Source organism: Pangasianodon hypophthalmus, chromosome 27 (genome assembly GCF_027358585.1).
Source record: "Pangasianodon hypophthalmus isolate fPanHyp1 chromosome 27, fPanHyp1.pri, whole genome shotgun sequence".
In the NCBI taxonomy this organism is placed as follows: Eukaryota; Metazoa; Chordata; class Actinopteri; order Siluriformes; family Pangasiidae; genus Pangasianodon; species Pangasianodon hypophthalmus.
The window spans coordinates 1,599,933-1,622,082 of record NC_069736.1 but is presented as its reverse complement, the minus strand read 5'-3'; the positions used below and the strand labels follow the sequence as shown (position 1 = coordinate 1,622,082).

The 22,150-nt window shown below is 37.8% G+C and overlaps 1 protein-coding gene across 2 annotated transcripts in view; it reads left to right on the top strand.

Moving 5' to 3' along the window:
* Nucleotides 1–426: 426 nt before the first annotated feature.
* The window catches only part of nup214 (nucleoporin 214), a 51,138-nt gene continuing 29,414 nt past the window's right edge, over nucleotides 427–22,150 (top strand). Inside the window, exons 1-21 of one of the 2 annotated variants that reach the window (XM_053230407.1) lie at nucleotides 427–605; nucleotides 1,271–1,466; nucleotides 2,596–2,747; nucleotides 2,866–3,064; nucleotides 3,817–3,887; nucleotides 3,980–4,043; nucleotides 5,896–5,999; nucleotides 6,092–6,198; nucleotides 6,295–6,361; nucleotides 7,509–7,635; nucleotides 8,085–8,243; nucleotides 9,609–10,062; nucleotides 11,621–11,769; nucleotides 11,866–11,963; nucleotides 12,292–12,372; nucleotides 12,507–12,656; nucleotides 16,657–16,815; nucleotides 17,023–17,126; nucleotides 18,149–18,334; nucleotides 18,427–18,512; nucleotides 20,072–20,155. In XM_053230407.1, coding sequence (XP_053086382.1) covers nucleotides 573–605; nucleotides 1,271–1,466; nucleotides 2,596–2,747; nucleotides 2,866–3,064; nucleotides 3,817–3,887; nucleotides 3,980–4,043; nucleotides 5,896–5,999; nucleotides 6,092–6,198; nucleotides 6,295–6,361; nucleotides 7,509–7,635; nucleotides 8,085–8,243; nucleotides 9,609–10,062; nucleotides 11,621–11,769; nucleotides 11,866–11,963; nucleotides 12,292–12,372; nucleotides 12,507–12,656; nucleotides 16,657–16,815; nucleotides 17,023–17,126; nucleotides 18,149–18,334; nucleotides 18,427–18,512; nucleotides 20,072–20,155 — 2,830 coding nt within the window. In that variant the 5' untranslated portion in view covers nucleotides 427–572. The remainder of the gene's footprint in view (nucleotides 606–1,270; nucleotides 1,467–2,595; nucleotides 2,748–2,865; nucleotides 3,065–3,816; nucleotides 3,888–3,979; nucleotides 4,044–5,895; nucleotides 6,000–6,091; nucleotides 6,199–6,294; nucleotides 6,362–7,508; nucleotides 7,636–8,084; nucleotides 8,244–9,608; nucleotides 10,063–11,620; nucleotides 11,770–11,865; nucleotides 11,964–12,291; nucleotides 12,373–12,506; nucleotides 12,657–16,656; nucleotides 16,816–17,022; nucleotides 17,127–18,148; nucleotides 18,335–18,426; nucleotides 18,513–20,071; nucleotides 20,156–22,150) is intronic. The other variant, XM_034300597.2, reaches the window with a different exon arrangement.

The window sequence follows — 22,150 nt, the reverse complement described above, 5'->3', positions numbered from 1 at the left end:
AATAAGCACACACAAGAAATATTAAAAATAAAATAAAAAGATTATAATTTTGACTTATTATTTATTGATTCTTAATCACTGATTTTCATAAAATATTTGCACAAATCTTTATAAACTTTTTGATTTGTTTTAAATTAGTTTTCTCTAAGCATGACGTAAAGCTATTATTATTAATTAATTATTATTATTGTTGTTTTTGTTATTCTTCTTCTACGTATTATTATTATCATTACTACTACTCTATTATGGTATTAAAGTTTGTAATTTTTTAATGAAATGACGTCATTGTTTATTTTTTCCAGATTACACTCTAAGAAAGATTTTTAATTGACGTTATTTTCGGATAGTTATGTATTTACTTTTAAAAAAGCGTTTGGTTAATGGCGGAAACTTGACCCTCTTGGCGTCCCATAGCCTCTGCGCGCGATTCAGTTTCTATTCTCGCGCAATGGAATAAACAAACTGCGCGTGGGCTTGCTAGCTTTGATCGCTAAGCTAATGCAGATATTTGTGCTGATTTAAACATTTTAAATTAATAATTTTATCTGGACAGATAACAGAAAGCTGACAAAATGGGGGACGACACTCCCGAGAGGGAAATGAAGGTAAAAGAATAAATAAATAAATAATAAATACGATTTAGCTAATCGGCTAAGCTAGCAATGCTAATATAACTAATCAGCTAGTCAGCTTCAAAGTTTTGTTAGCTAACTTAGCTAGCCGGCATAATTGAGTAGAAATAATATTTTAGCGTTAGATTTTAATAATAAATAAAGCGCTGAATTTTAAAAGAGACACAAAGTTTATTCCGTGGTGTGTTAGCAAGCTAGCATTAAAGCTAACCAGGATTAATTTTACTTTATAAATGTGTTCATATTAAAGTAATTAAAATTAGACGATGTACACAAGTATTTCTTTACAATAAACATAACAAATAAATAAATAAAAATCGTACGCTTACAGATTTTCTGCATTTATATTGTTATTTAAATCAATCGATATATTTTTAATGTCTTATCTAAAAGAGTCGGTTCAAAAGAGTCGGTTCAGGGAGTCGACTCTTTGGCAAACGACTCCTCATTCTTTCTAGTTGTTGAAACCTGTCATGTGTTCGAGAGCCACCACTGATTAGATTTTAAAAACTATATATATATATGATTTTTATATATGAAAGTATATATTTTTAAAGAGGTTTTTAGAAAATTAATTCCGTTAAAAGTTAATAAATAAATATATAAAATAAAATGTTTTATATTTTTATATCCAACAGGATTTTCAGTTCCGTCAGATGAAGAAAATCCGTGTCTTCGACTCCCCTGATGATCTGCCGAGGGAGCGCTCGAGTCTTCTCGCCATCTCCAACAAATTCGGCCTGACGTTCGTCGGCCAGGGCAGAGCGCTCAAGGTGTTCGCGACGGATGACATCATCGCTGCGGGGAGGGTCGGCGGAAGCCCGAACGAGATAGGTAAGATATTTTTAAAAAAATCTGAAGCATGAAATGACTGTGAGCTCGAGAATAATAACTTTTAAAGATCTTTAACTGTTTCAACGGAAGAGCGAACAGCCAATCAGATTGTAGCTTTCACGATCCTGTAGGTTGTGGCCAGAAAAGTGTGCAAAACATATCAGACGCTCTGTGGCTTGTGGGCGGAGCCTCTAAGGCTGTGATTAGTTGCTGATGAGCTGGATACGAACCGATTTATTCGTAAATCGTTCTTATGGGCGTTTACGCAAAAAATTTAGTGTGCATGAAAATCCTGTAAATTCAGACATATGTTCAGATTTACGCAGCAGAAGACTAATTAACGAAAACGTAAATTATATCATCGAGTTTAAACTGTTTATTTTTATTACGTTTCCAGCGTTTAGCAGACGACGTCATCCAGAGCGAAGTGCAGAAGAGCTTTAGAGTCTCGATCAGAAACACATCCTCATGCTACTTCACTCGATCAGGGACTCAGAGCTCCGTCGTGAGCATTTAGTCAAAACCAGTCGCTTTATTTTATTGCCACTAATTACAGAATATAAAAAAATAAATGAAGAAAGAAAGCGAGCCGATACACAACCATAAATAAGGACAAATAAAACGAATCGTTGGATTGTGACAAAAAGAAATGGCGGTGTATAAACGGAGGACGGGACGATCGGTCTGCGCAGAGCCGTAAACAAACGGAAAAACTTAGAGCTCGCTTATTAAAACTAGAAATTATTTAAATATAATATAAATCTTGTTGGCAAAGAAGTGAGTCAGAATAACGTCCGTAACTTTTGCCTTTCAGCCTTTACGCTGCTTGTTCGTTTCCCAGCTGTCTGTGCGCTTGACCTTTTATGGAGTTTTGTAGACTTTTCACTAAACGCAAATGAGCTACGAAGAAAATCGGCGTCTCTGAAACTTTCGTAAATCCGACGGAGAGTTTTAATTCGGTTTAACAGCACGAACGAACCCTTTCACGAGTGTTTCATCATCGGCGTGATGATCACCGCCGTCTCTCGGCTTAAACTCTCGGCGCTGAAGGAAACCTTTGCGAACATTATTTATAAGTTCAGACGGAAATCTAGGTTTGCTGATGTCACTGTTTCGTCGTGTCTCGCAGTGGAGGGCGTGACGTGCCAGACGCTGACCCTCGACCTCCCGATGCACCACCTCGCCCTCAGCAGCGATGAGCTCACCCTGTCCGTGTGTGGCGCTGGCGAGGAAACCGCGCTCACGCTGGACTTCTACGACGTCCGCACCTTCTTCAACAAGGTAAACACCTTAAAAAATAAATAAATAAATAAATAAACACACACACAGCACGCCAGCTCTAGCACGTTCCTCCGCTGTAACACTCTAACACACTTATTTTATTTTATTTTTCCTACAGAACAGACAGGACAAGCGTCCGTTCGCGTCCTTCAGAGCCGGCTCCGAGCCGGACGCGCTGGTGCAGGATCTAAAATGGAGTCCGGTGGAGCCGTTTAGAGTCGCGGCTTGTCTCTCGGACGGCAGCATGATGGTGCTGGACGTGACGGAGAAAGTCGTGGCGGTGGCGCAACTTCCCGCCTCCGCCGGCATCACCTGCGGTGAGAGTGTATTCTCACACACCTGCATTTACACTCCAGCTGGTCTGGAATATTTAACATTTAATATTCTCAAAGCCATTTTCATGATCATGAGTCTGTCTGTGTGTGTGTGTGTGTGTGTGTGTGTGTGTGTGTGTGTATAGGCTTTGTTTTGTTTTGTTTTGTTATTTGTTTTTTTTTTAAAAAGAAATTGTTTGATGATACTTTATTTAATGTCAACAAAAATAAGTCTGTTTGGGTTTTTTTACATTGAAAATTTATAATTTTAAAATAAAAAAAAAAAACACGGAAAAGAAGAAAAAAAAATTAAAGATCTGTGAAAAGAAAGTAATATTTTATAATTCAAAACATTAAGTAGCTACTTTCAGTTTGTAGTTTGTATTTATTATTTTTAAAAGAAAGTTTAAAAAAATGAATAAAATTATATCTAATGATATCTTCGATATCTCAGAAAAGCATATTTGGACATGATGTATTATTATATCGATATTATAATGTTTTATTGCTCAGGAATACACTAGAATTTATTTTTATTCGATGTTTTATTTAGTATTTTTAATGAATTAATAAGTTATTAAAATGTAACTAATATATTGTAAATATGTATTAATTGTTTCTGGAATCATAAAATAGACTCTAAATATTTTTAATTCACTTTTATGAATAGTGAATTTTTCCTATTAAATATGAATCAGTCTCTAAATGTTTAGTAAAGAAATGAAAGTCTGTTAATGTGTTAAAAATGTGCGTAGTTTGCTGGAGTCCTAAAGGGAAGCAGATTGCTGCAGGGAAGCAGGACGCGACGGTGGTTCAGTACACTCCCGTAAGTGTCCCGTTATTCCGCTTCTTCACATCCCTAACGTTCCTTCAGGGTTCTTCGCCTTTGACCGTCTTCGGCGTGTTGTTTATCTCCAGGTTCTGCACGAGAAGAAGGTGATCCCTTGTCCGAGTTTCTACACCGCCGACAATCCTGTTAAAGGTGATTATTAACGGTGGATCACGAGTTCTCCTGTTTCCTGTAGATCCGTGTTCACATCACGTGGGAAAACTTCCCGGGAAAACTAAACGGAGCCTATTTAATATTTATTTAATATCAGCTAGCATTAGCGTTAGGAAATAGCTGAGTTAGCTGTAGACCTGAAGCTGTGGCGAAACTGATCATCTGTCATCCATTAGTAGATGGAATATAAACGAGAATTCCTGTTTTAAGGACAAACGACATGTTCAAGTTCCCAGAATTCCAAAATGAACGTTTTTTTTTTTCCCGTTCCTGAGTCTGATTAGTGGGAATTGCAGCAGATATTAAATATTAGAGATATTATTATTACATAATGAAAATAATAATGTGTAAAGTATATAAATATAATAAAATCAGTCCTTACAAAAGAAAAAAATAGTCTCTTTATATGAAAACATTTCCAGTTTAAACAATAAATTTCTTTTCCAAATCCATTTCCAATCTACAGGATCTGATATCTGATGTGTTTTCTTTGAGATCCGAGTTTTTTTTTTTGTAAATTAATTTTTCTGACGCAAAACACTTTAACAAACCTAAAACGCAAGAGCAAAACCAGCATTGTGAATTGTTGTGTGTTTGTTTGGTTACTGATTTATTTATAAAGCGGTCGCTCTGTAGAGAGTTACGTTGCTTTGGTTGCGTAGAAGCTCGCGGACGCTCGTTTTCCGAACTCGGCGCTTTTTTTTTTTTAAATTTTACGTGCGGCGAGATTAACCGTGGTTTCAGGAACAGCAGCTGGTTTAACCGCAGTGAAGCTTGGAACGGCTTCAAAGCTTTCGCTACATTATGGGGAAAAAATTTTAATCTGTGAAACAGAAGGAAAGAACTTCAACTGTTTCTGTTAGATTAAAATAACAGCAGACCGGAAAAGCGTAGTTCCCTTTCACTTTGATAGTCATTCGCCGTGTCCAATCAGAAACGAGCTCGTGGCGTGCAGTAAGGACGCACACTTTCTGTTTTGAGTTAAAGTTGCTGTGTTTTTGGTTTTATTTTTGTGTTTTTGATTTTGTTGTTGTGATTTAGGTTTTGTTTTAGGTTTTGTTGTTGGTTTTGTTATGTTTTTGGTTGTGTTGTAGTGTTTTTGACTTTGTTGTTGTTTTTTTTTGTTTTGTTTTGTTGTTTTTGGTTTTGTTGTTGTGTTTTTTTTGTTTGTTTGTTTGTTGTGGGTTTTTTTGTTGTTTTTGATTTTGTTGTGTTTTTTTTTGTTGTTGTTTTTGTTGTGTTTTTGGTTTTGTTGTTGTGTTTTTTTTTTGTTTTTTTTTTTGTTTTGGTTGTGCTGTAATGTTTTTGATTTTGTTGTTGTGTTATTTTATTTGCTGTTGCGTTTTAGGTTTGTTGAAGTGTTTTGCAATTTAGGGCCACCGTATGATACTGAAAAAGCAAATTTTGTCAGATTTTTTAAAAAAGTAATGGGAAAGGAAGTTTACGCTTTGCGTTTTCTTTATAAAATGTCAAGCTGCGTTTTATTAACTTATCAAAAGAGAGAGAAAAACAAGAGAAACTGCAATAATGTTTATAGCTGCTATAACAAGTGAAAACAGGAACTAACTTATTTCCCAAACTCTAAATATGACCATAAATGGGTAAAAGTGTGATGTGTCATTATTTAATAAATAAAATACTGTAATAATTGGTTAGCTGCTGTAGTATAAGAGGAATAAAACACTTCAGAATGGGCCGTTACAGGAAATTATTCATCCTCTGTCCTCCAGTAGTGCGCAACAATCATAATTCATAACTTATTCTGTAAATACTAAATAAATATGATAAAGTGGATGGGGATAAAATTGTGTATTTTTTATTTTTTTTCCAGTGTTGGACGTGTTATGGATAAGCACCTACAACTTCGCCGTGGTGTACGCGGCGGCCGACGGCTCTCCCGAGACTCCGCCCGAGCTCGTGATGGTGTCACTTCCTGTGAGTCTCTTTTATTTAGGCACAGGAGGATTAACACAGCGGTAAGAATGGACTCGATCTGAACCGGTGTTCTGTTGTGTTCTGTTGTGCAGAAGAAAGACGAGAAGAAAGAGGACAAGTTCCTGAACTTCAGCGACATCGTGTTTGGGTCGTGCACCGAGAGACAGCATCACTACTTCCTTACCCACATAGAGGACTGGTGAGACGGATACGATGTGAGAGTGTGGAAATAAAATGAGAGTTTACGTGTAGATCAGAGCGGATTAATCCACATCTGATCTTTTTTCCATCCCAGGGATCTGATCCTCGCCGCTTCGGCCGCCTCCATCGAAGTCAGCATCATCGCCAAGCAAGAGGACAAGGTATCATCGAAATAATGATTAGCTGATGAGATACGGAGAACAACATGGAGGTCTGGAGAGGCCACTTTGTAGAATAATGTGTGCACAGTAACTCAAAGTCTAACGAAAACACGCACAATTGACTTTTTAAATAATTACGCAGCTTTTAGTTCAGTCTCGTTTTGTCTTTGTGACAAATCCATCACTAGTTTTACTAATTGCTGAGTCTTGATTGTTGATAAATCATGAACCATCCAATCAAGCGAACTCCTTAATTTGTGTACAAATTAAGTTTGTTTTTTGGTTTTTTTTTTTTAATAAAGCATTTAAGCCTTATCCTTTTACATTTGGACCAAAAATATCCAAAGGGTACTCCACAAAGCTAGCTAACTTAGAGGGGCTAAGAAGGGCTCATTTCAAAAGTTTTAGTCGATTTCGGTTTTACGGGAAAAGCGTTCGCCCCATCGTCATCCAGAGATCGTGAGTTCGAATCCCGACAATAGGAAGCATACTCTCTCTTCTCTGTCAATCACAGAAACATTAGCCAATCATGGGCGTCTGTGAGCTCGTGTATGCAGAAGAGGGCGGATAGCACTTTCCTCCCAAGTGTTTTATGCTGCTATGTGAAGTGAAAGTGAAAAGATGCAGCTTCACATGTCTCAGAGGAACCATGTGGTAGCTTTCAGCCTTTCTGGTTGGTGATAGGGGGCTAAATTAGGGAGGAACATCAGAGGAACATCAGAGAAACAAGATAATCTTAAACTGTACTCCATGTCAGGCTAACGGTGAAGCTAAGCTTAGCATGAAGAGCTTTCTTAAGGCTATAATTCTTTATAAAGTACTAATGTAGTAGCCTACATACAGCCTATAGGTAAAATTTTTTCCTGTTTGGATATTACTGCTGTAAAATCTTTACAGAGACAGTTATATCGATTGTCTGTTTGTTAAAAATAGAGTTTATAACAGAGCATTTCTTATCCATGACTTGAATCGACAGGAAGAAGCCGCTCTTGGATTAGCGATATTAAATAAGCCTGGATTTTATTATCTCGCTTTGTGGAATATCCTCACGCTCACTCCAAACGCTGTCGATTAGTCGTATACGGAATAAAAGATAAGAGACAAATCATTTATCATTTAAAGTTCTCGTGATGTCGTTTTCACACAGACAAACTGGGAGCTGTGGCTGCTGGAGGACGCGAGCCGAGCCGAGCTTCCCGTCACTCTGAGCAACGAAGACACGCTTCCTGTGGGAGTGGGCATCGACTACACCAGTCAGGGCGAGATTCACATATGTAAGCATTCGAGTCCAGTCCAAGCACTGAGCTAAAACAAATACAAGATACTCAGGAGTTAAAGGTTATGTAGCAAGACTTTGTGTATAAACAGTGCTGTCTTTAGGAACATGTTAAACATCAATCCTGATCTCAGAAAGAATCGTTTCAATATACTGACTAAACTCATGGTCGTTTCAGTGTATAATGAGGTTTCCACACTTCCTTATTCATGCTACTTACTCATTTGAATAGCAGGAAAATGCAATGCAAATCTCATCACTAAACTAAAACCCCTCTTCAGTAGGCCTGTAGTCTTGTGTAACTGCTGTAGGAGGTTTTTTTTTAATGTTCGCTCTTAATTTTTGTTCAATTTTTATACTGGCTCTATGAATGCCTGTTGAATTCATTTGCTTTCTAACGTCTCGTGGCCCTTAATGACCTCACGCGGCCGTGATTTTCCTCCGCAGCCGACGAGAAGAAGCTCCCGCCGGCTCCCACGCTGCTGATCCTCTCCACCGACGGAGTGCTGTGTCCTTTCTCCCTGATCAACCTGAACCCGGGTGTTAAGCAGCTCGTCGTGTCCGCCGGCGGCCTGCCTCAGAACGGAGAGAGACCGCCTTTACAGAGTAAGGAACAGCCGGGTTTTCTTTTTTTTAAAAAAAAAATATATATATATATATATATACAGTTCTGTGCAAAAGTCTTAGGCACATGCAAAGAAATGCTGTAGAGCAAAGATGCCTTCAAAAATGATGAAATTAAATGTTTCTACATTGAAAAAATCCTATAAAGAGCAGTAAACAGTAATAAATGAAATAAAGTCAGTATTTAATGTGACGATCCTTCACTTTTAAATAAATAAAGCAGTATCTGAGGTGCAGTGTGTGCAGTTTTATAAGGAAATGAGCTGGAAGTGTTACTGAGCATCTTGCAGAAGCAGCCACAGTTCTTCTGGAGACTTTGACTGTCGACTCGCTTCTTATTTCTGCAGCGAAACCCAGCAGCCTTCATTATGTTTTTATCTGAAAAGTGTCTCTTATGGAATCTGCTGCTTTCTTTACTGACATACAAACATTTTTCTGGAACATTTCATTTTGTGCCTGAAAACTAATGTTTGGAATCTAAAATGGTTTTGTACTGAATCAATAATGTAGAAGTCAGAAAATAAACATCTATAACAAAGTTTGTACTATTAAAAAACAGGATGCACAGCACTAATAAATGTGTGTGTATATATATATATATATATATATATATATATATATATATATATATATATATATATATATATATATAGAGAGAGAGAGAGAGAGAGAGAGAGAGAGAGAGAGAGAGAGAGAGAGAGAGAGTATGCATTTTATACTGCTGGAACAGAATGAGGAAAAATACATTTATACATAATGTGGTGAGAAAAATTGGATTTAGATGCTTTTTTTTTTTTTTTTTTTTTTGGTTAATTTTTCCAAACAAATGTCAGACATAACTGAGGCTACTTTTTCCTCACTGATATAAAATAATATTTACCTAAATTATTGATTTTCGTGTTCCACTTCTAATGTACGTCCGTATAGCTAGATTTAACATGCAGAGCTCATTGTCATGTCGTCATTGTGGATATTTTAAAAATAGCGAAACTTTGATTTGCCCAAAAAAAAAAAAAAATTAAATGTCAGATGAAAATTTCCATTTTCATTGTGTCTCCTAATTCGTTTGAAATAATTACTGAATCCTAACATTTTACTCTAAAATTCATTAGTAGCCTATAAGATGTATTTTTTATATTTAATTGACTGTTTTTCATTAGACCGTTGTGATTTTTGGGTCATTTTCAGAAAACTTGGGATGTTTAAGGATGTAGGTGTAAATGTTAAAATGTCCATATTTAGTAATTTTTCTTTCCTTTAATTTCTCTTTCAGTTTTAGTTAAACACTAATGAAATCTAACAGACATAAAAATCTAACATTGATTTTGCTCATCTCTTTGATTTCAGAGTCTGTGCCTCCACCTCAAGCCCCTGCTGCGTCCAAACCGCCTCCTCCCGTCTTCCCGTCATTCCAGATGCCCTCCATCACACCTGCCTCCACTTCTGCCTCTCCCGCTTCTACAGCCGCTCCAGCAGCTCCAGCCTCTTCCTCCTCGGGTCTTTCCTTCGCTATTACCTCCACCGCTTCCTCTCTTTTCTCCTTCAGCGCCGCTTCTTCCACTTCTTCGATCTTTCCCTCCGCATCAGGCTTCTCCTTCACAGCTCCTAAACCTTCAAGCGAGGCGCCCTCTCTCCCTGCATTCTCCTTCGGCGCTCTCGGTGTTAAACCGCTGACGGAGGGCGCGAGCGCGAACGCTGCAGGGCACGTTGCTATGGCTACGGCCACAGCTTCTCCCATCACTCTGCTGAAGGGTCCAGCGGAGCTGACCACGCCTAATGTTCGAGTCAACCTCAACGACAGGTGAGAGGATGTCATGCTTTGTTTGAAAGTTTTTTTTTTTTTCCCCTAAACTTAATCAATCACCCAAAACATGTTTAGCGTCCAAAGTTTGCATTGCTGGTTTGTGTATAAATCTATCTATCTCACTCAAAATGTCAGATCTGCAATATACTTGCTCCAGATATCATCCTTAATCTCATTTTTAAATAAACAAAGTTAAAGCAGAACTGTCATATACATCACTTCCTGCTTTCCACCTATAGGGGGCGACATGATACCAAACATAACAAAGCGACTCCAACATGGCGGCTCCTGTAAAGTTTCAGCATTCAGCTCAACTCTTGAAGTTTAGTTAGATGTTCATGTAGATGACAGGAAGTCCCACTGTGTCCTAAATCACTTCAGAGAGTGTGTGTGTGTGTGTGTTTGTGTGTTTGTGGTGTGTGTGAGAGACATCGCTGAAGAGCTGGATGTGTGTTTGAGTCAAATGTTTACACAGAAGATAGATAAGATAAATAAAAAAAGGGTAAGAGATTTCCATTAGCTGAAAGAAGCAGATGTCGTATACTAAACGCGTTTAAGTCTCATTATGTATGCGAGGGATGCAACCGAATATGAATATTTATTTTGAATAAACAGATACGGATAGGAGGCACACTTGTTTTTTATTTATTTATTTGTTTTGCGGATTTTTTGCGGATGTGAGCGAGCGGTCAGATAAGAAGCTCATGAGACAAACAGACCAAGTTCATGAACATGAACAGCGCTGTGTGATGCATCTACACCATTCATTCATTCATCCTTAGTAATCGCCTGGTCAGGAACGTAGTAGTTTACATTATGCTACTGCTTTTGAAAATGGAACCAAGTGAGTTTTTTTTTTAAGACCGGTTATAAGCTGGAGTGATGTAGCTGAGATTGAGGAACTGTTTCTATACAATTCATATTCAATTAACTGTTTCATATACAATGTTCACACTTACAGAGTTTTAATTTACTTTTACAAAAATATGAGAAATAAATAAACACCATTATCCTAATAATAATTATTGTTTCATTAAGTGTTGCTCCTTCCACTCCAACATGGCTGACACATGCAGCACTTTTTGGGCAACTTTCTACACAAAAAAGTATTCTAATCAAGTGAAACAAACATTATTAGCTTTTTTTTTATAAGACATAATATAAATTCTGAGCTGCTACAAATATTTGCTGTATGTTCAAAAAATATAAATTGTTCTGTAGTATGTTAGAGAAGATGTCAGGGCTTTCCTTTGCACAGTGTAAGGACAAGTATTTTACTTGTGTACTTTTTAATGTGATTGCTATATAATTTATTCATGGAAAGAAACAAACAAGAAGAAAAGCAAATAAAACGTCCTGCTTTTAGGCCACACCCACTTCAGGCATAAATCCGAATACAGATACAGATATTTGTAGCACTGAACAGATACAGATGCAGATAGTGGCATTGGGTTATAGTCCTAATGTACACTAATGGATTTTTAAAAGAACGTGTGTCTCTGTGTGTCTCTGTGTGTGTGTGTGTGTGTGTGTGTGTGTGTGTGTGTGTGTGTAGGTTTCTCGCAGCGGAGACTCCCGCTCCACCCGCTCCATCTACCCAGCCCTTCTCCTTCACCTCCACTCCCAAACCTGCCGCAGCTCCGGACTTGAGCGCTCAGCCCAAGCCAGTGTTCACCATCAGCAAACCTGCTGCACCTCCCGCAGGTACACACACACACACACACACACACACACACACACACACACACTTCTCCAGGAAACTAAATTAATTCAGCAATGTGTGTGTGTGTGTGTGAGCAGTGACTCGTCCTGCCCCTGCTCAGACCAGCGCTCCATCTGCTGCAGTGCAGAAAACCGCTCCGGCTCCAACCGCTCCATCTGCTGCCCCTTCAACACAGGTTCACACACTTTACTTTCACATTTACACACACTCGTTAATCATCCCGTTTATTTTAAAAGTCTTGGATTAATCATTCAAAGTGACAGATCTGATTAAACTTCCTGAATTACTGAAGAACATCAATCATGTTCATTTATTTAGTTTTGAGATCAGACATTTAATTCTTGTGCTTTATGTGTGTACCGAAGAAATTATTTTTCTGGGATTAATTAGCTACATGGCTTAGCTAGCTGCATTCATTTCACACATCACAGTGTATAACAGTTTAGTTGTTTAGGAATATATTTATAATGGACAATCTGATGCTTTCCATTTATGTCTCCAAGCTCCCTTCTGTGAAATCTGTGGAGAAACAGCTGCAGCAGACGAAAGACTCCGACCCTGTCATGGTTGGAATACAGGAAGAAGTGAGTCCCTCACAGGACATGCTCTTTATTAAAAGATAATCTGATCTGTATATACGAATCCAGAGAAAAAAAAAGACTCGTGCAGCGTTCTACCCTGCAGTCGCGACCCGATTGTCTCTCTCTCTCCTCTACAGATCGCTCATTTCAAGAAGGAGATGGACGAGCTGAAGGCGCGCGTTAAGGGGGCGGATTTCCGTGTAGGGAGCTCGGACGAGATGAAGGAGCTGCGCAAAGAGAGTGAAGACCTGCACAGGTTCACGCTGGAGATCAAGGAGACCACAGAGGTGCGTTTAAATAACGCAGAAAACTAGGGATTAGTGCGCAAATGAAGTACGCACTAATACTCAATGTAGGGTTTTGTGTGCAAATGAAGTACGCACTAATACTCAATGTAGGGTTTAGTGCGCAAATGAAGTACGCACTAATACTCAGTGTAGGGTTTAGTGCGCAAATGAAGTACGTACTAATACTCAATGTAGGGATTAGTGCGCAAATGAAGTACGTACTAATACTCAATGTAGGGTTTAGTGCGCAAATGAAGTACGTACTAATACTCAATGTAGGGTTTAGTGCGCAAATGAAGTACGTACTAATACTCAATGTAGGGTTTAGTGCGCAAATGAAGTACGTACTAATACTCAATGTAGGGTTTAGTGCGCAAATGAAGTACGCACTAATACTCAATGTAGGGTTTAGTGCGCAAATGAAGTACGTACTAATACTCAATGTAGGGTTTAGTGTGCAAATGAAGTACGTACTAATACTCAATGTAGGGATTAGCGCGCAAATGAAGTACGTACTAATACTCAATGTAGGGATTAGCGCGCAAATGAAGTACGCACTAATACTCAATGTAGGGATTAGCGCGCAAATGAAGTACGTACTAATACTCAATGTAGGGTTTAGTGCGCACATGAAGTACGTACTAATACTCAATGTAGGGTTTAGTGCGCAAATGAAGTACGCACTAATACTCAATGTAGGGTTTAGTGCGCACATGAAGTACGCACTAATACTCAATGTAGGGATTAGTGTGCAAATGAAGTACGTACTAATTCTCAATGTAGGGTTTAGTGCGCGAATGAAGTACGCACTAATACTCAACGTAGGGTTTAGTGCGCAAATGAAGTACGTACTAATACTCAATGTAGGGTTTAGTGCGCACATGAAGTACGCACTAATACTCAATGTAGGGATTAGCGCGCAAATGAAGTAGGTACTCATACTCAATGTAGGGTTTAGTGTGTAAATGAAGTACGTACTAATACTCAATGTAGGGTTTAGTGTGCAAATGAAGTAGGTACTCATACTCAATGTAGGGTTTAGTGCGCAAATGAAGTACGTACTAATACTCAATGTAGGGTTTAGTGTGCAAATGAAGTAGGTACTAATACTCAATGTAGGGTTTAGTGCGCAAATGAAGTACGTACTAATACTCAATGTAGGGTTTAGTGTGCAAATGAAGTAGGTACTAATACTCAATGTAGGGTTTAGTGTGCAAATGAAGTACGTACTAATACTCAATGTAGGGATTAGTGTGTAAATGAAGTACGTACTAATACTCAATGTAGGGTTTAGTGTGTAAATGAAGTACGTACTAATACTCAATGTAGGGTTTAGTGTGCAAATGAAGTAGGTACTAATACTCAATGTAGGGTTTAGTGCGCAAATGAAGTACGTACTAATACTCAAAGTAGGGTTTAGTGCGCAAATGAAGTACGTACTAATACTCAATGTAGGGTTTAGTGCGCAAATGAAGTACGCACTAATACTCAATGTAGGGTTTAGTGCGCAAATGAAGTAGGTACTAATACTCAATGTAGGGTTTAGTGTGCAAATGAAGTAGGTACTCATACTCAATGTAGGGTTTAGTGCGCAAATGAAGTACGTACTAATACTCAATGTAGGGTTTAGTGTGCAAATGAAGTAGGTACTCATACTCAATGTAGGGTTTAGTGTGTAAATGAAGTACGTACTAATACTCAATGTAGGGTTTAGTGTGCAAATGAAGTACGTACTAATACTCAATGTAGGGATTAGTGTGCAAATGAAGTACGCACTAATACTCAGTGTAGGGTTTAGTGCGCAAATGAAGTAGGTACTCATACTCAATGTAGGGTTTAGTGTGTAAATGAAGTACGTACTAATACTCAATGTAGGGTTTAGTGCGCAAATGAAGTACGTACTAATACTCAATGTAGGGTTTAGTGTGCAAATGAAGTAGGTACTCATACTCAATGTAGGGTTTAGTGCGCAAATGAAGTACGTACTAATACTCAATGTAGGGTTTAGTGTGCAAATGAAGTAGGTACTCATACTCAATGTAGGGTTTAGTGTGTAAATGAAGTACGTACTAATACTCAATGTAGGGTTTAGTGTGTAAATGAAGTACGTACTAATACTCAATGTAGGGTTTAGTGTGCAAATGAAGTAGGTACTCATACTCAATGTAGGGTTTAGTGCGCAAATGAAGTACGTACTAATACTCAATGTAGGGATTAGTGCGCAAATGAAGTACGTACTAATACTCAATGTAGGGATTAGTGCGCAAATGAAGTACGCACTAATACTCAATGTAGGGATTAGTGCGCAAATGAAGTACGTACTAATACTCAGTGTAGGGTTTAGTGCGCAAATGAAGTACGTACTAATACTCAATGTAGGGTTTAGTGCGCAAATGAAGTACGTACTAATACTCAATGTAGGGTTTAGTGCACAAATGAAGTACGTACTAATACTCAATGTAGGGTTTAGTGCGCAAATGAAGTACGTACTAATACTCAATGTAGGGTTTAGTGCGCAAATGAAGTACATACTAATACTCAATGTAGGGTTTAGTGCGCAAATGAAGTACGTACTAATACTCAATGTAGGGTTTAGTGCGCAAATGAAGTACGTACTAATACTCAATGTAGGGTTTAGTGTGCAAATGAAGTACGTACTAATACTCAATGTAGGGTTTAGTGCGCAAATGAAGTACGTACTAATACTCAGTGTAGGGTTTAGTGCGCAAATGAAGTACGTACTAATACTCAGTGTAGGGATTAGTGCGCAAATGAAGTACGTACTAATACTCAACGTAGGGATTAGTGCGCAAATGAAGTACGTACTAATACTCAACGTAGGGTTTAGTGTGCAAATGAAGTACGTACTAATACTCAACGTAGGGTTTAGTGTGCAAATGAAGTACGTACTAATACTCAATGTAGGGTTTAGTGCGCAAATGAAGTACGCACTAATACTCAACGTAGGGTTTAGTGTGTAAATGAAGTACGTACTAATACTCAACGTAGGGTTTAGTGTGCAAATGAAGTACGCACTAATACTCAATGTAGGGTTTAGTGTGTAAATGAAGTACGTACTAATACTCAACGTAGGGATTAGTGCGCAAATGAAGTACGCACTAATACTCAATGTAGGGTTTAGTGCGCAAATGAAGTACGCACTAATACTCAATGTAGGGATTAGTGCGCAAATGAAGTACGCACTAATACTCAATGTAGGGTTTAGTGTGTAAATGAAGTACGTACTAATACTCAACGTAGGGTTTAGTGTGCAAATGAAGTACGCACTAATACTCAATGTAGGGTTTAGTGTGTAAATGAAGTACGCACTAATACTCAATGTAGGGTTTAGTGTGTAAATGAAGTACGTACTAATACTCAACGTAGGGTTTAGTGTGCAAATGAAGTACGCACTAATACTCAATGTAGGGTTTAGTGCGCAAATGAAGTACGCACTAATACTCAATGTAGGGTTTAGTGTGTAAATGAAGTACGTACTAATACTCAACGTAGGGATTAGTGTGCAAATGAAGTACGTACTAATACTCAATGTAGGGATTAGTGCGCAAATGAAGTACGCACTAATTCTCAATGTAGGGTTTAGTGCGCAAATGAAGTACGTACTAATACTCAATGTAGGGATTAGTGCGCAAATGAAGTACGCACTAATACTCAATGTAGGGTTTAGTGCGCAAATGAAGTAGGTACTAATACTCAATGTAGGGTTTAGTGCGCAAATGAAGTAGGTACTAATACTCAATGTAGGGTTTAGTGCGCAAATGAAGTAGGTACTAATACTCAATGTAGGGTTTAGTGCGCAAATGAAGTACGCACTAATACTCAATGTAGGGTTTAGTGCGCAAATGAAGTAGGTACTAATACTCAATGTAGGGTTTAGTGCGCAAATGAAGTACGCACTAATACTCAATGTAGGGATTAGTGCGCAAATGAAGTACGTACTAAGCTTTTTAACGTAACAGAGGTTTTGTTTGGGTGTCAGTCGATGCACGGTGACATCAGCACGCTGAAGACGACGCTGCTGGAGGGTTTCGCCGGAGCCGAGGAAGCTCGAGCTCAGAGAGAACTGAACCGAGACAAAGGGTATCTCCAGCTGCTCTACAAGAAACCTCTGGACCCACGCAGCGAGAACCAGCTGAAGGTAGAAGCCACTACACACACACACACACACACACACACACACAATAGTAGCAGAGATCTCATTATCGAATACGAATATATTATTACATAATGAGTTTGGCTTTAAGGCTCAGGAGCAGATATTACCCAGAATGCATTGCAGTCTGGTTTAATTTACGGCTAGTAACCGTGTCAGTGTTTGTTTAAGCCTCTGTGTTTGTTTAAACAGGAGATCCGCAGGTTGTACCAGTACGTGAAGTTCGCCGTGGAGGACGTTAATGACGTGTTAGACCTGGAGTGGGAAAAACATCTGGAGAAGAAGCGGAAACAGAAGTACGTGGTCCTTAATCCTCCGCTGTATAAAAATAAATCATTAAATAAAGCATTAAATACAAATGATTATTTATTTATCTATCTATCTATCTATCTGTTTATTTATTTATTATTTTTAATTTAATCATCAAAATCCGATTTGTTCATTGCGATGCGAAGCAGTCGGAAATCACAAACTGGCCAGTGTTTGATTTTTCTGAATCCGATCTTGGAGATTAGACCTTAAAAAACTACCTTTTAGCCTTTAAAAAGAAGAAAAGTTTAAGATCAGTTTGAAACTTTAATTATAATGTGTGCAAAAATACAGTGAAAAGGGGGGAAAAAATGTAAAAAAAAAAAAAAAAAAATCAAGTTTAAAAAATCTAAAATTAAAACAGTCAAAAATTTTAACATCAGCTTGGCTGCTTCTAGAGTTTGTAATTGTTATTTTAAAAAAAGAAAAAGGGTATAAAAAGATATTATGATATTGACAATATTCCAGAAATGAGAAAATAAAAGAACCAAGCTTAATTTTTTGAAAAAATGATTGATATTTCTGGGCGATATGACGATATAATATCGAGATCATGATACATTATGTCATTATATGCTTTTCTGATATATCGTTGACATTATGATATTGTTTTTAGGGTATATTTTTTATTTTTTTTATTAATTTATTTATTTTTAAATTAAATCCAGACTGATTGTAAGCAGCTGATATTAAAATTTTTAGTCTTTTAATCTGTAAAACGTTAAAAGCAAATTCACAGATTTTTTTATTTCTTTCTTTCTTTTAATTTTTTATGAGTAAAAGTATTTTTATAAATATAAAAGAAACATTTAAATGTAAGCATAATGTGTTGCTGGTCATTTGTTTAAAACCCTTTGTATCATGATACATATTGTGTGTCATAGAAATGTTTATGAGTATCGTGATATGATGTTTTTGTCGTATCGCCTCAGCCGTATTCTGAAGTACACTGCAGTCACTTCCTGAATTCATATGGATATACAGCTCTATTAATTTGTGCTGTTTTCAGACACATGATAGTCCCTGAGCGAGAGGCTCTTTACGCAGCTCTGGCCAACAACATGGACATCATCAACCAGCAGAAACAGAAGCTGGAGCATCTGGTGAGGGACCTGCAGAGCCTGAGACTCTACAACAAGACCTCCAGCCAGCTCGCGTCCACCTCCTCGCCATCTCCTTCATCATCCTCACAGGGGTAAAGACCTCCACATCACACCTAATTCAGCCGTACCTCAGTTTTACTCAACTCTAGCGCCCTGTAAATCCTTTTTCCCGTGTGTGTTGTAGTCTGGATAGCGAGCTGGAGAGTCTGAAAAACGCCTTGCTGAAGGCGAGTCTGGATGCGGCACCCAAAGCTCCTTCCAAATCTCCGTGTAAGCTCTTTTATAATATCTTAAAAAACAAAATATTATACAGACGTCACTAAATTTCCTTTGCATGCTAACAAACTAAATAATAACATCTTCTATGTAGTGCTTTCATGCAGAGAAATTCACTTGAAAGCAGTTTTTAGAAAATATATAAGATGCAAACTGCCTCAAAATCACTTTCATTTAATCGCAGTAATTTATTTTAAATCATTATCCTGATTTCTGTCGCTCTTTAGACTGTTTGTCATTCTGAGTGCAGCATGTCTCTGGTGTGTCTTTATAAAATTTCTACCAAAACAATCTCAGATTATCCAAAAAAAAATTAATGGATGCCTTAGATTTTTTTTTAGAACTAGTTATTCTTTATCAAAAGCTGCATCGTGTGTGAGAATATTCCGCCATTTTGCTTAAAAAATTATATTTTCTTCACCAGTTTAGACCAGATTTTGTTTATAAAGACACTGGAAGATTTTTTTTTTCCCCCAGATGTAATGTTTTATTCTTTTTTTCCTCACAGTATTTAGTTACACATGGTACAATCCATTAACTTTTAAACATAAGTGATATTTATAAAAAGTCAAAATACATGTGATGTAAGTTTAGGTTTTAAAAAAACATCTAAAGAGTGTGGATATGTGTTTAAATCATTTATGCATGAAAGGGTGAAGCAGTGACGCTGGACGCAACAGAGGTTTCAGAAAGTCAGGATTGTTTAGGGACCGTCTAAAAAGTGCCATGAGTGGACGTATTTGTAACATAAATTTCTAACCTGCTTCCTAAAACGATGGCAAAAAGCATAAATTCTTGTGTAGTGAATTAAAAATTTTTTTTTTAAAACACCTTTAGACAAATCAGTGGGCAGTGAATCTCTTCCTGCACTTTTTAGACGATCCCTTAATGATTCACCTTAAATATTAACACGCCGTTAGCGTTAATTTGTGTTTCTAAAAACATTAACTAAAGTGAAAATGAATATATTATATTTTGAGATGTAACTTTGATCATTTTGGGTGTTTGTTCATGAGAAACTGATGGAAAGTCTGTAAACTATACCTCATTTATCTTTTAATTATAATATACTAATCTTATTATAATATATAACAGTTATTTCACTGATACTTCTGTGAAATTTTTTTGAGCTACTTTTCCATCATCCCTCCTCGAGCATGACATCACAAGCAATATAACTGATCAATTTCTGGTACGAGGACGCCGTTAGCTCTGAGTATCCCGTGTCCATTTTGCTAAACGCTACATGCGTGCATGCGTACTTTGTATTTTTTAGTTCGTAGCGTGTGCCATGACTGTATGTTCGGCCGATGCTGTTCATTCCTGTTCAGACCTTCTGCAGATTTGCATAAATTTGCCAATGGCATTTACATCGGGTTTGAGTCAGGGTTTTAAATCTAACGCAGCATTGAAACAGTGAAAGAAATGCAGGAAAGGAGCAAACTGAAGAGGAAACGCACCTACAGAGACTTTCAGTCTGGCGTATTTTCTATAATACACACAAGGTAAGCGACTTCATTTCACTGAAGTTATCTCTAACTCTCTTTCTCCAGCTAAGATGACTCCGGTGAAGCAGTCTCAGCTGAGGAACTTCCTGTCCAAGCGTCAGACTCCACCTGTACGATCCACAGCTCCAGGTATCTCCTCCGTACACGATACTGGGAATTATTCGAACTCTTACGCTAGCTTTTATGGTTTTATTACGCTATTACAGAAGACACACGTTACTCCTTTTTAGAATGAAATAGAATATAAACAGTTTAGATGTTGTACATTGTCATTATTCATGTGTCATCTCCTGGAAATTGTGCATCTGTGTGTGTGTGTGTGTGTGTGTGTGTGTGTGTGCGCGCGTCTGTGTGTGTGTGTGTACGCGCTATATAATTAGCCTCGGTGGGAGCTTATAGCCTTTCGCAACATACTAAATAATAACTCGCTTGTGTTTATTTATACTCGCTGTTCAGTGGGAGAGTTTTATCATAGAGGAGAAGTGTTTATTAAAGACAGCGGTCTGAGAAACTCGCGTCTCTGCGTCGCCCCCGAGCCACGTTTACCCATGATCCTCTGCAAATACGCATTAACGCAGAAGTATAAATCAGGCTTTACAGTCAGAGGTGAAGCTGTAGCTGTAACAGAGGAGAAGAGGGAAAAAAAAAAGTGAGGGAGCGAATGTTTACAGCTGCTATAACGTTAGTGAAAACAGGAACTAACTTGTTTCGCCGACACTAAATGTAACTATAAACAGATAAAAAGTGTCATTCTTTAATAAATAAATTTCTGTGATACAAGAGGAATAAAACACCTAGGGGAAAATAGTCAGCTTTTAACTCCGCTTCATCACACCGCTGTTGTTGTTGATTATTTTACTGTAACAGTAAATTAACTGGGGGGTTTGAAATTATTAAGTTATTTTACGTTTGTTTTTAACGTTGTTTTTGTTACACATAACATATTTGTGAAGGAAACCTGGCAACACTTTTTGTACTTATAGTCAAAAGTCTATTCTAAAAGGCTATAACATGTTTGATGAAAATGTATGTGGACCCGTTAAAATATGTATCAACTTTAAATAATGTTTTAACCAAATTACAGTCAGGTCCAGAAGTATTTGGACGATGACAGAGTCTGGTCAATTAACTTCTTGTCAGTCAATTGTCCACATACCTTTGAGCCCCTGAAAAGGAAAGTACTTTGCTTAAAATGGCTGTAATCCCTAAATGGTAAATGCCATATTTTTTTGTGGAACCTTTTAAAATAAAGCTGAAAGTCTACACTTCGATCACATCTCGATTGTTTTATTTCAAATCCATTGTGGTGGTGTAGAAAAGCCAAATCACAAAAACTCCGTCATTGTCCAAATACTTCTAGACCTGTCTGTGTGTGTGTGTGTGTATATATATATATATATTCACAAATAAGCAATACGTAATTCACAAGTTATGATAAAATATGCTACAACTTATTTTACTAAAATGAAATATGCACATTTTTAGGCAGATAAGGCAGCTCGCACTCCATGACTGTGTAGATGAGGGCTTGCATCAGTGTGTGCGACTGGTTCTCACACAACACTGCAGGACCGGGGGAGAAAACTATTTCTGTCAGGGACGGTCGTGGGAAATGCGCAACAACCCGCAAGTGTTCGGAGAAGAAAGCTGTGTTCACACGTAACGGCTCTTTTGAAGCCGTCAGCACCAGTTTTACGTGATAATCCTATGGAGTGGACCGAGCGTTACGTTACGTACGTTGGACCGTTACGTGCGTGAACACAGCCTAACTTTGTTTAGCTACCTAGCCACGTTAGATACTAACGTTAGTTCAGTCGAGGTATCTTTATGTAACGTCAACTAACTAGCTATCTGTGTAAGTTAGCTAGGTTAACAATTTCTTTAGTCGTAAAATAGGCTACATTAGTTACATCTTTTCTCCATCTGCTGTCGCTGTTGTTAACATCCACAAGAATTACTCCCTAACCAAAAAAAAAAAAAAAAGTTTATACTTTATTTATTCTGTGCTGAGGCTTACCTTATCGACTGTTTGCAACTCGCTTATCCGAGTCGAAGTTGTAGTTGTAACTACCATCCTGAGTTGATACGGAGAAATATCCAATCAGCTGTTTGATTAGCTTAGTG